This window comes from Notechis scutatus, chromosome 3 (genome assembly GCF_049901735.1).
Source record: "Notechis scutatus isolate UNSWTSFEM ecotype Mainland chromosome 3, rNotScu1.2, whole genome shotgun sequence".
NCBI classification, from domain to species: domain Eukaryota; kingdom Metazoa; phylum Chordata; class Lepidosauria; order Squamata; family Elapidae; genus Notechis; species Notechis scutatus.
Window position 1 is genome coordinate 28,956,060 of NC_142011.1, and position 13,209 is coordinate 28,969,268.

Here is a 13,209-nt window from a genome sequence, read left to right on the forward strand (position 1 = left end):
TATCTAGCCATGAAGTTTGACTTTAAAAAGTAATGTCTTGAGTATTGTTTCCAATGAGAACTATATTCTCTTTTAACTCAATTTATGAAACCTTTAGTGCTGGACATATGAAGTAGTAATTCTCTGTTAACTCCAGTTCCAGGCAAATGGGACTTGCTCTAGAAATAAAAAGCATCATTTTCTATGGAGGAATGTGCAACATAATAGTCCTTGGCAGTTGGTGCTTTGATAGAATCATTAACCACTGCAGACTTCTCAAAAGAACAGTTTGGTTACAGTACTCCTTTTCTATATTACAGCGAGAGAAAATAAATCCAGCAGTATATTGTAGTTTTGCTTCTTATTACAGCCTGAAAGTGGAGTCTCGTCAAGAAACGATGCAGATCTTAGAATTGTTCCTGTCTACACCCCCAAAAAATTCTTAGAAAGTGTGGCTCAGAGTCACCTTGAATCACTAGATGGGCAGCAAATAAATTTGATAAAAATAATGTAAAAAATAATGTAAAGCTGTAGAAATGCTCAGAGATTATATGATGGTATCTTTTCTCTGAAACATTCATGTAAGAAAGTAGCTGATGTCCAGATTATAGGAAGAGCCCAAGAACACTCTTGCATTCAAGGTATTTCACTATAAAATGAAGTAGGAGCAGATCTAAGTATTATCAAAATTGGCTGTTGTTCATATGTATATTGCTATTTCCTGTTGTTCTGGCTGGAGAAGTGATCTACTGTGAGACTCTATAGCACCTTGGATTTGAAGGCAAAAGATGCTTCCAGGTATAAGAACAACAGGCAATCCCAGTCTGAATTTCTCAAAGTGGACATCTCCCCTGTTCTTCTGCAGCTGTACAAGGCAGCTGTGTGATGCTGGGAAAGATAAAGTTGCTGTATGGGATTGCCTTAGAGTCTGAAGCTGTGTACAACCCTCATCCGTTACATACATATTATTTTATTGAGTGATGAAAATTTTTTGCATGTTGCTTCCCGTTAAAACTTGAAGTGAAATATGTTTAAAGTAGGAAATGTCATAAGAAAAACAATTCCCCTCAAGAAATCAGCTTGAGCTTAGTTATTGCAAAGAGGTATTTTCTATTCTTTAAATTGAATCAAATGGCACTGTGCCAAAGGACACAGCTCAGTCAATTTTAATCTGCATTTTTAGAACTTAGCCTTCTGTTAAGTTTATTTAGTTCTCCACATATAGGTCAAGATAAACACCTACTTGCAGCAGCAAATCTAAATATACCACATTATTTTTTTGCTATCTCTTTTGGGATGAACAGTTTTGGATAAACAGATATACTGCATATTGAAATATGCTAGGAGGCCACAGAATTTATCTTCATACTACATGCATTTGGGGGTGTATCTAATTTACCTATGCATGCTTGTTTACATCTGCATAGGCACATCTGTGTGAACAGGACCTGTGCAATTTTTTCCACATTAACCTGAGTTAGTGATATAAAGAACAAAAATTACATTTTTCTACAATGTCTCTATTTGAGGGAGATTTTTTAAAAAAATTTGTATGTGTCAGATACATTATATTTGCATGTACTAATTATATGCATGTGACCATCCCGCCTTTCATTCTATAATCATCTTTTTTTTACCCTGCAGCATCCCTGGCCTTCCATTCATTCATTTACTTTCAAATAAAGACATATTAAAAGAATTCTTCTTATGAATGATTTCAGTTCTAAAAATATGAGCAGCTGGAGAGACTTCAGAAAGAACAAAATATATGTGTCTGTTAGTCTAAGAAGAATAAGTAATACACCATCACCAGCATTATAATCCAACTGCATTAGATTCAAAAACACCAAGACAAACTGGAAAGAGCATTGGTGTACCACAACTTTTTAACCCAGTAGACTAGTGCAACGATATTTTGTTTTAAAAAATGGCAAAAGAAAGATTATGGTTAAAAATTGGCCAGATCAGGCTGGGGATTGTGGTGGAAAATATTCCATAAAGAACTTTCCTCATTCATTCCTATGGAAGAGGCAGTTGGGCAGCCACTCAGAAAGTGGTGACGCCTCCCTTCCAAGCTCTCCCTTCTTAGTATTTTAGTCAGAAAAAAGTAAGAATTAAACTGAGAGCCACTGGTGTAGTAATTACAGTGCTGACCTAGAACCAAGAAATTCTGAGTTTTAGTCCTGCTTTAAGCATAAAAGCTAACTGGGTGACTTTGGGTCATCTCTCTCTCTCCCTCTCTGCTCATCTCACCTCATAGGATTATTATGGAGAAAGTAGGATGAGGGAGTATTACGTACATTTCGCCACCTTGAGTTATGTTCTGAAGTAATAAATATTTTTTGTAAAAAAATCTAAAAATATTAAGAATATTGGAAAGAATTCTAGATGCCATGCTGTGTACACTTTCTCTGGCTTTTAATTTGTTTCAATAGTCTTCCTGGCTTCTTTCTCCAATGTAATTTTAAAAGGTGATTTATCCAAAATATCCCATGAAGAGGCATGCAAAGAATTTGCGTGTCTGTGTTTAGATGATAGATAGATAGATAGATAGATAGATAGATAGATAGATAGAGATAGATAGATAGATAGATAGATAGATAGATAGATAGATAGATAGATAGATAGATAGATAGATACTATAGCTAGAGTTATTCAGACTAGATACAGATACAAATTCAAGAATTGAACTGCCACCAGCCATCTCTACATGGATGATATCAGGCTGTATGCTAGGAATGAACAACACATTGACTCACTGATCCACCTGACACAGATCTAAAGCAAGGACATTGGATATCTTGGTGTGGAGAAGTGTGGGCAAATAGTATATTTGCCTTAATATTCCATGGATACATAGAAATCACAATGAAATAAGGAGGATAGCACCATCCAAGTACCATCCAAAGATAAGATACATTTTGAAGACCCAGCTCAATGAGAAGAACCAGATCTATGCCATCAACCTGTATTTCTTGCCAGAAATTAGATACTCTGCTGGAATAGTGAGCTAGCCAAAGAAGGATATGAAGGTTGCCAATATAAAGGCCTGGAAGCTTATCACAATGGAGCCTTCACCCCAAGTCCAATACCCAGAAACTGCACCAGCTGGAAATGGGGTGAGCAGGGTCTGGTGAATGTCAAAAGCCACTTCCTGGACTGGAGGAAACCCAGGGAATCCAGGAGTACATCAATATTTCTCAATGTATTCAAAGATGAGCTGCTGAGAGAAAGCCTGAAGCAGCAGCAGACATGAGAGGAAGGCAAGAGTGCATGGAATATACCACTGACAGATAGCCAAGGTGGCTGACATTAGAAAATTCTAATAGTGCCTCGAATGGGGTGAAGTAAAAGACAAGCATTTAGGCATTGATCATAGCAACATAAAGAATATGCACTAAGCACCAAATCCATAGAAGCATGGGTCTACCATACAAGACAGGACCCAAGATGCAGACTCTGTAAAGAGGCTTTAAAGACAGTCCAATTCATAATGACAAGGCATAAGATTCAGAGAAAAACAGCATACCCTGAACAGCACAGCCAGGTAGCTGGCATTTTTGCATAGGAACATCTGCACAATGTATGTGCCACGCCCTCCCAAGTCCAGACAGGAAATTCTACAGAAGATTGTGAAGAACAACGGCTACAATTCTATGTGGCTTCCAGATCTAGATACACCAGATAGCCAATCAATCAGACATCATGATAGTAGACAAGGATCAAAAGACTGCAAGTGATGTAGCTGTCCCAAGTGACAGCAACATCAGGTGTATGAAAACCTGAAGAAGTACCTCTGAAGGAGGAACTAGAGATAATGTGGAAAGTAAAGCCAAAGTGCACCCGGTGGTGATAGAAACACTTGAGGCTGTGGCTGTTAACTTGAGGGAATGGCTCCAACAGATCCCAGGAATAATATAGGAACTCTACAGAAGAGTGAAGCTAAGATATTGTATAAAAAAAAACCCAAACTCCCATACCTCTGGTAGAGGTTACCTGGTATTGAGTGAGGAAGACACATACTATCCATGGAGTGTGCAGGGAATTTAACCTTACTTTCTCTTTAACCTTACGTTTTTGTATCATTGAAGCAGCTGTTAAGCTCACCTAGATTGAAACTCAACCCAATCACTGTCCTTAAAAGATTGCATTATACCACTGTAGAAATATTACTTCTATGTTCAGGTTCATAAAAAAAAATCATAAAGAAGCAGAATTATGCATCTGAATCATTGAGTTGTATGCATACCAGGATGGTGCTTCCAAAAATAGGGTGGATCTGATCCATAGCAAAGCGAAGCAAAAAAAAAAAAAAAGGCAGACTGATTTATGGAACTGTTGGATATGATTCCACATCATTTTCAGTAATATATGTAACCTAGAAAGAGGAAGCACAACAAAACTTACACTTGTATTTTGACTGACTGCTTCTAGTTAACAGATAGTATATCTTTTATTTCCACTAGTTAAATAAATATGCATATACAATAAACTGTTGTGGTTTATAAACTATGGTTTATGAGTAAATGTATCATATAAGCACAATCAATTGTAATTTATCCAATTATGGATATACTCTAGCATATATGAACTCAGTTATAAGTTCAAAACCTTCCTTAGGTTTTGATTTTAGGATGTGACACTCCATATTAAATATGCATATGGGTTTGGGATTTATCTTTTATCTATACAACTTATGGAAATGAATCTTATTTTCAACAGCAGAACTAGTGAAAGAATCCATAGCAACAACACTACACAACACACTTGGCTTAACCAAATACAGTAAGATTGAAATATACAGATTCAGAACAATGGACCTCATCAACTTTTGCCTCACAACCTACTTTTAATTTGATGGACAAACATACCAACATTCATGGGATCATCAGTTTCAGGCTCATAGCAAAGATTAGAATACAGTATCTAGAAACTACCAATATAGAATTCTGACACATACAACCAAAAGTATAGACCATTATGTAGATGACACCTTTGTCATAATATATTTACCTTTGAATAGTGACATGGTCAGCATGTAAATTTAATAAATAAATGGGACAACAGAGAAAACATGACAAATTTTCAAATGAATGAACTTCTTGAAGGAAAAAAAAACAGCACACTGCCCTCTATATATCCTCATCAACAGAAGAAATGGCAAATTAGAGAAACAAGACTTGAAAAACAGCTCTTAGAAAACAAATTCTCCAATACCAAAATAATAACCCAACTTCCCACAAGAGGAGCTCTTTTAAGAACATTATTCAGACACATAAACAACTAGCAACCCAGACACCAGAAAAAGAAAACTACCTATGCAGCATCTGCCAACAAAATTGGTACTTATGCAACTTTATCAAAAAGTACCTGACCACTTAAGCCACAATAGTACAACAAATACAAGCCATCAAAAGAATACCACTATCATGCATCAAAATCACCTCAGAAACAAGCAACAAACTTTCAACCACACCATAGTATATAAACTAGCCAAAGCCCTCCAAAACATCTTGTTAATCAAAAGATCCAGTAGTCCAGGAAAAATAGTCATCTACACCATATTGTGTAAGGATTATAACAGCCACTATGTAGGACAGACAAGCAAGAGACTAGCTGAATACATGCATAAACACCAACTAGCACTCAGAAGAAACAATGAAAACTTGCAACATGGATAGTTTCTACTGGGAAACTGAGCATCCTAGCTCAAGCTAAATCCAAAAATACTCAGATTTCCTGGTTGCTTGGCACTCAGACAAATCAGTCATCAACTAGAGATGCATACAATAAAAAACTGAAAAGGAAACAAGACCAAAATACTTCTTTGACTAGCAATTAACATCCAGATAAACGGATTAAAATCAGGATTAACATCAAACAAACAAGCAATAAACAATAGGCTAATAAAGAAACTATCAACTCAGATAACAACCAACAAATAGTAGCCTAATCAAGGAATTACCAAGAAGAAAACACTTCTAAGAAAACACTGACAGGATAGGCTACTATACTGTATATAAATAGAACAAACCCCATTTCCTTCCATCACTGAAGCTGTTGCTTAGTCTAGTAATGAAACATCCTCAAGCAAACATGCCAGCTCAGAGAGCACCAAGGACTCCATGTAATTATTAAAAATTGTATCACTCTGTAGATACTATGTTGCTGATTGTTACTAGAAGTATACCTTCTTCAAAAATAATTACACAGATATGTTTGTCAGTGAAGGAAATGGACCTAGCTTCAACATATTTTTCCTTAAAAAAATATTAAATCCACTAGCAGTTGTTGATGAGATGAGACCTCATGGAAACAGCTACATCTGTTCATATGATGCTTGTTACTGTTCACATGTTTTTCTTACCTGTAATGGACCATCTAAGAAAATCTGACAGTACCTTGGTAACATGTAATGTACATAGACATGTTCAATTAAATTTGATATTCTGATAATATCCAGCAAACAGTGCACTAAGACTTTTGTGATTCAGATGGGAAAGTTGGCCTGCTGAATATAGTAGTTGAAGTTATTTGGCAATTAGTGTTTGCAACGTTTTTTCACAGGGTGTGTCAACCTGGCCCTAAGAATTGGTTCCATATGAATTGTGTAAAAATTTAAGATGTTTCCTAAATCTAAAGCTTTTCCAGCCTTTTATGTCTTACAGTGGTTAAACAGATGCATCTCCCATGTAATTCACTAGGTTACCCTGGGGTTTACCATTGCATAAGAAGAATTTATGTTCCTTTGCTTTTTCCCACCCAATACAAGAGTGTATGTATTTATCCTGTCCATAGAGTCTTATATACAGACTAAAACAATCTAAAATGTGTTTTTTTTTTCCTTTATGGGAATTAGCATCACTGGCATGATTTCGTGTCTTTATACATGAATAGGCCTACAGCTGGATCCAGCTGCCTCTAAGGAAAATACATGATTACATACTCCATCAACATCAATAAGCAGAAGAAAAGATCTTCCTTATGGGATAGATAGATAAATAGCTATTGTTTGGCCACAGACTGCTAGGTAGGATAGAACTGGTTCAACAAAGCTTTTGTTTTTGTAGACAAATCCACAGTCACTTATCATGATTTGTGAATTCCAGGCTATAAATTATATAGAACAAAGAGAAAATAGGTGTTTCAGTGCAGTCTGTGGGTGCATATTTACTAAAGATTATTTTATTCTCAATCTCTAGTTTAAATTTAATCAGGAATGCCACAAAAATTCATAGTCTATGAACAAAGGCTCAATTATTTCCTGAATCCTGACTGTAATTTTTAAGTTTATTGATATCCCACTTTCCCCCCATGGAATTTACAATAGATTACATTGGTTTCTCAGCTGGTACTGACTTGAGCCTAGATCTGCTCAGCTTTAGCAAAGCTGATAGATCAGGAACATTTAAATATATTTATTGTTGGCCAGATTCCCAGAAAAAGCTGGAGTTACAGTTTAACAACATCTGGGGTGTTACAGATTGCTTCCTTCTACATTAGGTCCTATTGCAAGGCAACAAAATAGGTTATTGCTTAAAAAACACTGCTTATACAGTACATAGGACAAAGATATCAAAGTTCTGCAAGCATGGTCCTTTCCCCCCACTTTTGAATATGCACAAAGAATCAACACTCATCTCCTTTCCTGTTAATAAAGGAAATTTAATAGTTTATATTAAAAACTATTCACTTAATCAAAGGCAGAAACTAATACTGATATATCCTATGCCGTCAGTTTTCTGAGGCAGTTTAAGACTTCATATATTGTTTCAGCTAGTTATGGAACAACTATCTTTTCATACATCATAATATTAAGACTTTCATAAAAATAGAAAATAATCCTTTTAAAAATTTTAATATATTCTCACTGTTTATTGGTCTTATTGTCACCAGTTTCCTTCCTTCTTTCCAGACAATGTTGAAAAATGTTGCTGCTAAATTATCATGTAACATTTATGTCATGGCAGAGTAACCATTACAACAATCTATCTTAAAAAGATAGCCCATTTTTAACAAACCCATTAATTAAAAAGCAGTAGTTTTCCAATGACACTACTGGATATTTCTTTCTTTTTATAGTAAAGGTTAGGATTCTACTAGAAATTTGAAATTCAGAACTGACAGATCTTAGAGAGGAATACAGATGGTCAGTTTCTATGCTACAAGAATAGCTCATAGGGATTTTTGTTTTGTTTGTTGTTTCAAAATTACAAAACAAGTTGGAGCTATAGATAATAGAATTCTGTCCAAAAAGATATAGAAGAGCTATTAAAGTTACAAAAGAAAAGTGTGCAAGAGAAAACTTTAGGTAAATTGTGGATGCTTTCTATTGCTAATTTTTGAAATGATAACTTGGGATTTATAGCAACGTATGTGATTTAGTTTTCCCCAAGTGTCTCATGGTTGTTTTATTCCATGCCTCACACAGGGGGGGAAAATGTAAACTGCATTTGGGACTTAGTATATACCAGATGGATATGGTATGAGTGTTATTTTAATTGCATTTACAGATTAGGCAAGTAAAAAGACATTTTTCAGATGGGTAAAAATAAGAAAAACAAATCTGAGCCAGTCATGCTGTAAAAAAGGATTCTCTAAAGTCTATACCAACTGTGAGGAACGTGTCTCCACAGGTCCCATGGAATCTTTGTTAGTTATAAAATCTGGGGATTACAGGAGTTGAAATTCAACAATAGTTGGAGGACTACCACTAGATTATGGCTTCGTAAATTCTTGCATTGTGGTAACTTGAGTCCTGCATCAGACATCTGAAATATATATGGTATAATACTTTTACTCTCCAGCTGGGGGCATGACAGACTTGTATTCAGAATATACTGAATATTAAAGAGCTGATATAAATTCAAGAAGTTAACAAAGACATACATTTAAAGAAACTACATAGAGATATTTTCTATTGTTTTCCCAAATGGTGGTAGTATAGTAAATATCTTAAAATTCTGCATATATACATTTACAACAAAGCTGATTTTTTTTAAAAAAAATAAATAAATCCAGAACTACATGCATTGGAGAGGACTGTATTAGAAAGCAGATTAAATACTGTATAATCACACTTCTACCATCCTGACCTGTAAAAATTACCATCTTTACTATTGTCATCCTCTAAGTAAAATTGAAATGCCCCAGGCAGTTATACTTGATGCCAACCCCAAAACCTTCAATTGAGTCCACAGCTTCCTCTTCACAATTGTGTTTATAATAGTCTATATAGCCTGTTAGTGCAGAGTAAACACCTTGACATTGTAATCAATATATTAACTGATTTAAAACATACACATAAGTAATCAATTCAAAGCAAAAATTGCTTATAATTAACTGAGATTGCAGTCCTCCAATTTATATTAGTGAATAATGCACTGAGGAATTTGCAGACCTATGGCCTGTTATTGAAAGGCCTGAGTTTTCTGTCATGTCTAGATTTTTTGATGAGAAAAATTACTCTAGATGCCTGCTCAAAATTCTTTAGTCTTTAATATTTAGGTTAAATCTTCCTCAGAATATTGAATTCTAAACATCATGCTTTCTGATGTAGGGATATAGGGATAGATACTAGGGATTTTACAACCAGATGTAATTTTCTTGTGTTCATGTAATCATGTTTAGGTAATTGAATTTGTCTGCAGCCCAATTTAAGGGGGATTGCATGTCTTTTTATTATAGCATAACTTGAAGTATCAGAAGAATCTATGGGTGCTCCCCAGATGGAATGCACAAAAATAGCTAAAGGTGAGATGCTATTTTTTTTCTCTTTAACAGAGCTTTGGAGAAAAAAATATAGAAGTGATAAAATTCAAGAAAGTTACAAGCAGAAAGAAACTAGATCAGGACTCAAGACACTTACATTAACATTGTTTTTTCTTCTACATAGTTACTGATCCTAGATTTACTGTCATGGTTCCTATAAATCACAATTTGATATAGATGCTGAGAAGTTTTGTTAAACACCTGTCTCATTGTTACTAACTATAGAACAATTCTTTCAACTGTTGGACAAGAAGGAAGATTGTGCAGAACTGTCCTTAATTCCTAATGTATATTATGATCAACAACACTTCACAATTTTGACATTATTGAAAACAGAACCACAATTACCTGCTTAGATTTACAGCTCTATAAGTAGAAAACTTCAGAGAAAGCATGCGCCTAACAATTTAGTTAAAAGAGAAAAAGTAACAAAATAATTCTGTTTCAGGGTTATCCTCTTTCTCCAATTTGAAGGATCTTTTGAAAAACTGAAACAAAAATAAGTAAAAATAAACAAAGACAATTGTTTTGAAGTTATATTTGCAAGTACAAAACTGACTGAATATTGAATAAGCGAAATTTTCAGCTACTTTATTATCAGCTCTAGCATGACATGTAAGAGATACTTTTCCAACATCATGAATTAAATAAGATGTGAGATTTTCATTGCTGAAACATTCATTTTAATCACATATAATTTACCAACACACAGCTGCTCTTAATTTGCTATCTTGCATTGAAGACTATTTCTCATTATTTTGTGTTAAGTACAAAGTTCAGATCTATAGAATGCTTTTCATAAAACTGCAGTCACTTCTTCAGATGAAACATTCCCCTTCATCATGTGCAAATAGATATATATATAATTTTAAAAGCCCTGTAATTATTCTAAAAATTACACCCTTGGATATATAGTAGGGAAAGACTAAGTTACCTAGTTTGCTTCTTAGATAGCTAGTTTCCTATGTGTTGTACACTGTTTTCCCTGTTAAGGAAAAATTAGCTTGCTTGCTTGCAAAATGGTTGCCAAAGGAATAGAGACTTTAGTTTTTAGCAAGATAATTCCAAATCTAATCTTCAATTGATGGAAGATTACATCAGATGTAGTATAAAGAGTTTTAGAAGTTACATTTTCCTTTCACTCTAACAAAGAAACTTTATGGGGAATTAAGATTAAACCACTACTATTTCATAAATCAGGTACGAGTCAAGAAGGGATTGGGTTAAAAAATAAGATCAACAGTGACCAGTATTCCTTTCAGTGCAGTTAAGCATCTTATGGGTGATAAGAACACATGTTTATCTCTGATTGGCAATCAGGCTTTCACCACATGGCTATGGTGCTGGTCACCTGCAAATTTAAAAAATATTGCTAGATATTGCTAAGTGGCTTTTATTCAATGTGAAAACCTTATGTGTCATATTACAACAAAAGTTATGGCAGGAGCTTCTGTGGAGTGGAGCAACGCACAACACCCTTACAATGTAACATGGGAAACCTGCACCTTCCCCTCCAAGTGCTGGCAGTGAATTCTGAATATTATATTCCTAACACAGTTGAATAGCATCAGATTAAAAAAAGAGTAGATAAATGTGTTACGATGAGGAGAACCGGACTCTGGAATATAGATCTCCTATGAATACAACTACATTCCAGCATATAAATTCTGGCCACCAGTTTCTTGGTCAAACAATATGCAGAAAGTGGTAACTGCACAGATGTAGCTGAAATTTGTAGTGAAGCCTAAAATGATGCCCATCCCCATCCTCAAACCCTAGTATAGTAATGTTTAAAAGCCACTTCAAGGGGTTTAGTTTATGCACAGCAGAACAAGCTAATCAAATAATAGTACAAATTGCAAGGCATAACACTGGGAAGAAAGAAAACTTCTCCCCAAAATATTCAAAATAGAATTTGGTGGTAAATCAAAAATTGTAATTCTCTGACGGAACATGATGAAGTAAAATATGCTACACTACTGCAATGCATATCAAAATATTTTCAAGTGCAAACTAAAAAGGACTATCAATGGAGGAGGCTAGGTAGAAGCATGAACTTTTTAACTGTACTGCTCTGAGGAGCTGAAAATAATCTCTTCCTTAAGGGAGTTGAAAACTTACTTCATTATTTTATAAAATGAATGCCAATAAATGATGGCAAAACAAAATTGGCAGCAAGATAGTTAACATTCCAACAATGCAGTCACATTAGAGGTTATGTTTTTGGGTTGGTTGTTATCATAAAGTGCAAATATCTTCATGTGCAAAATCTTTACACAAAGAAACTGGGTCTTCTCTTATTTACCTAAACTTGTAAAAGAGTGTTTGTCAGTAATGCTGTATCAATGTCAACAGAATTTATTTCTCATGTGCAGATTATGGTCCCAGAAACCCATGAATAGATATTTCAAATCAGATTAGAGTTGTAATCAAATTAACACTCTCTCATCTAGTAAATAAAAGTTATGTGTAGAGTTTCACTTTCACTTCTCTTTCCACTTACACATGCTAAATTTTTAATGAAACTGCAAAAACAAAATATGGAACCCAGGTATGGATAAACATCGAAGAGCCTAATCCCAGATGATTAAACCAGATTCTGTGATCCTGCAATGGTAAAAATGAAGATTCAGTAGTATATGCAACATGCCTACCAACTGGGTAGGAATAAACAGATCAGGAAATCCTACAACAACCATGCACCTTCTCTTCCATTTCTTCCATGGGAGCCTTGAATTTTAAGAGAGGTGGGTCACCACTTGACACGGTGTAATAAACTGAAGTTCCGTTGGATGTATAAGAAGGTGTCCTGGAACTAATCAAATGTTCTTTAGCTTCTCCCCCATTTTCCACTGAGTCTCCTATACTGCTAGCAAAGTGCGTACTGATGAAAGGGTGATTGAGAAGTTTGGCTGCTGCTCGCTGCCGTTTCAGTTCAGAAAGAGTTTGGTGACTCCTTTCTTTGTACTCATCCCAGATGTGATGAGAGTCAGAAATCCCAGGGGTATTGTAGGGTAATACTTGGCTTCCATCATTGTCCAGGACTGAATGCATTATCCAAACATCTCCATTTGGAATAGAATATTGGTAAGGAATGGAGGATAGATTGAGTCCATTCTGAAGGAGATTTTCTGAATCACATTGTGTTCCTTTTGTTACCAGCTCTGGAAGAATTATAGCTGCATCAGTGGTCAAGTTCTGAAACACAAAAATAAATAAAGCCCATAATTTGCCCATGTTTACTGATTTTCTTGCATTATAAAATCAAGCCCTTGTGCTCTACTACATAGCTATCCAACCGAAGGCTCAGGATCACGTGATATCCCAAAACCTTTGGTGTGGCTCCCAGAGATCCCTCCCCCAAAGTTCTTACCAAATTAAATTTCTTAAAGAGAAGAAAAATAATACATTATTTGACTGGATGGTAATCAGATTAAGTGAAAAATAGTTTTCTTTTTC

The 13,209-nt window shown here is 35.1% G+C and overlaps 1 protein-coding gene and 1 long non-coding RNA gene across 3 annotated transcripts in view; one reads left to right on the plus strand and one right to left on the minus strand.

Moving 5' to 3' along the window:
* LOC148131128 (uncharacterized) overlaps nucleotides 1–13,209 on the plus strand; it is a 41,320-nt gene that overhangs the window by 2,716 nt on the left and 25,395 nt on the right. For both annotated transcript variants that reach the window (XR_015748464.1, XR_015748463.1), the window contains exon 2: nucleotides 9,667–9,732. This is a non-coding gene — a long non-coding RNA (uncharacterized LOC148131128). The remainder of the gene's footprint in view (nucleotides 1–9,666; nucleotides 9,733–13,209) is intronic.
* PPP1R16B (protein phosphatase 1 regulatory subunit 16B) overlaps nucleotides 10,316–13,209 on the minus strand; it is a 104,807-nt gene continuing 101,913 nt past the window's right edge. The window contains exon 12 of the mRNA XM_026665068.2: nucleotides 10,316–12,948. Within this exon, the coding sequence (XP_026520853.1) occupies nucleotides 12,427–12,948 (522 nt within the window). The 3' untranslated portion in view covers nucleotides 10,316–12,426. The remainder of the gene's footprint in view (nucleotides 12,949–13,209) is intronic.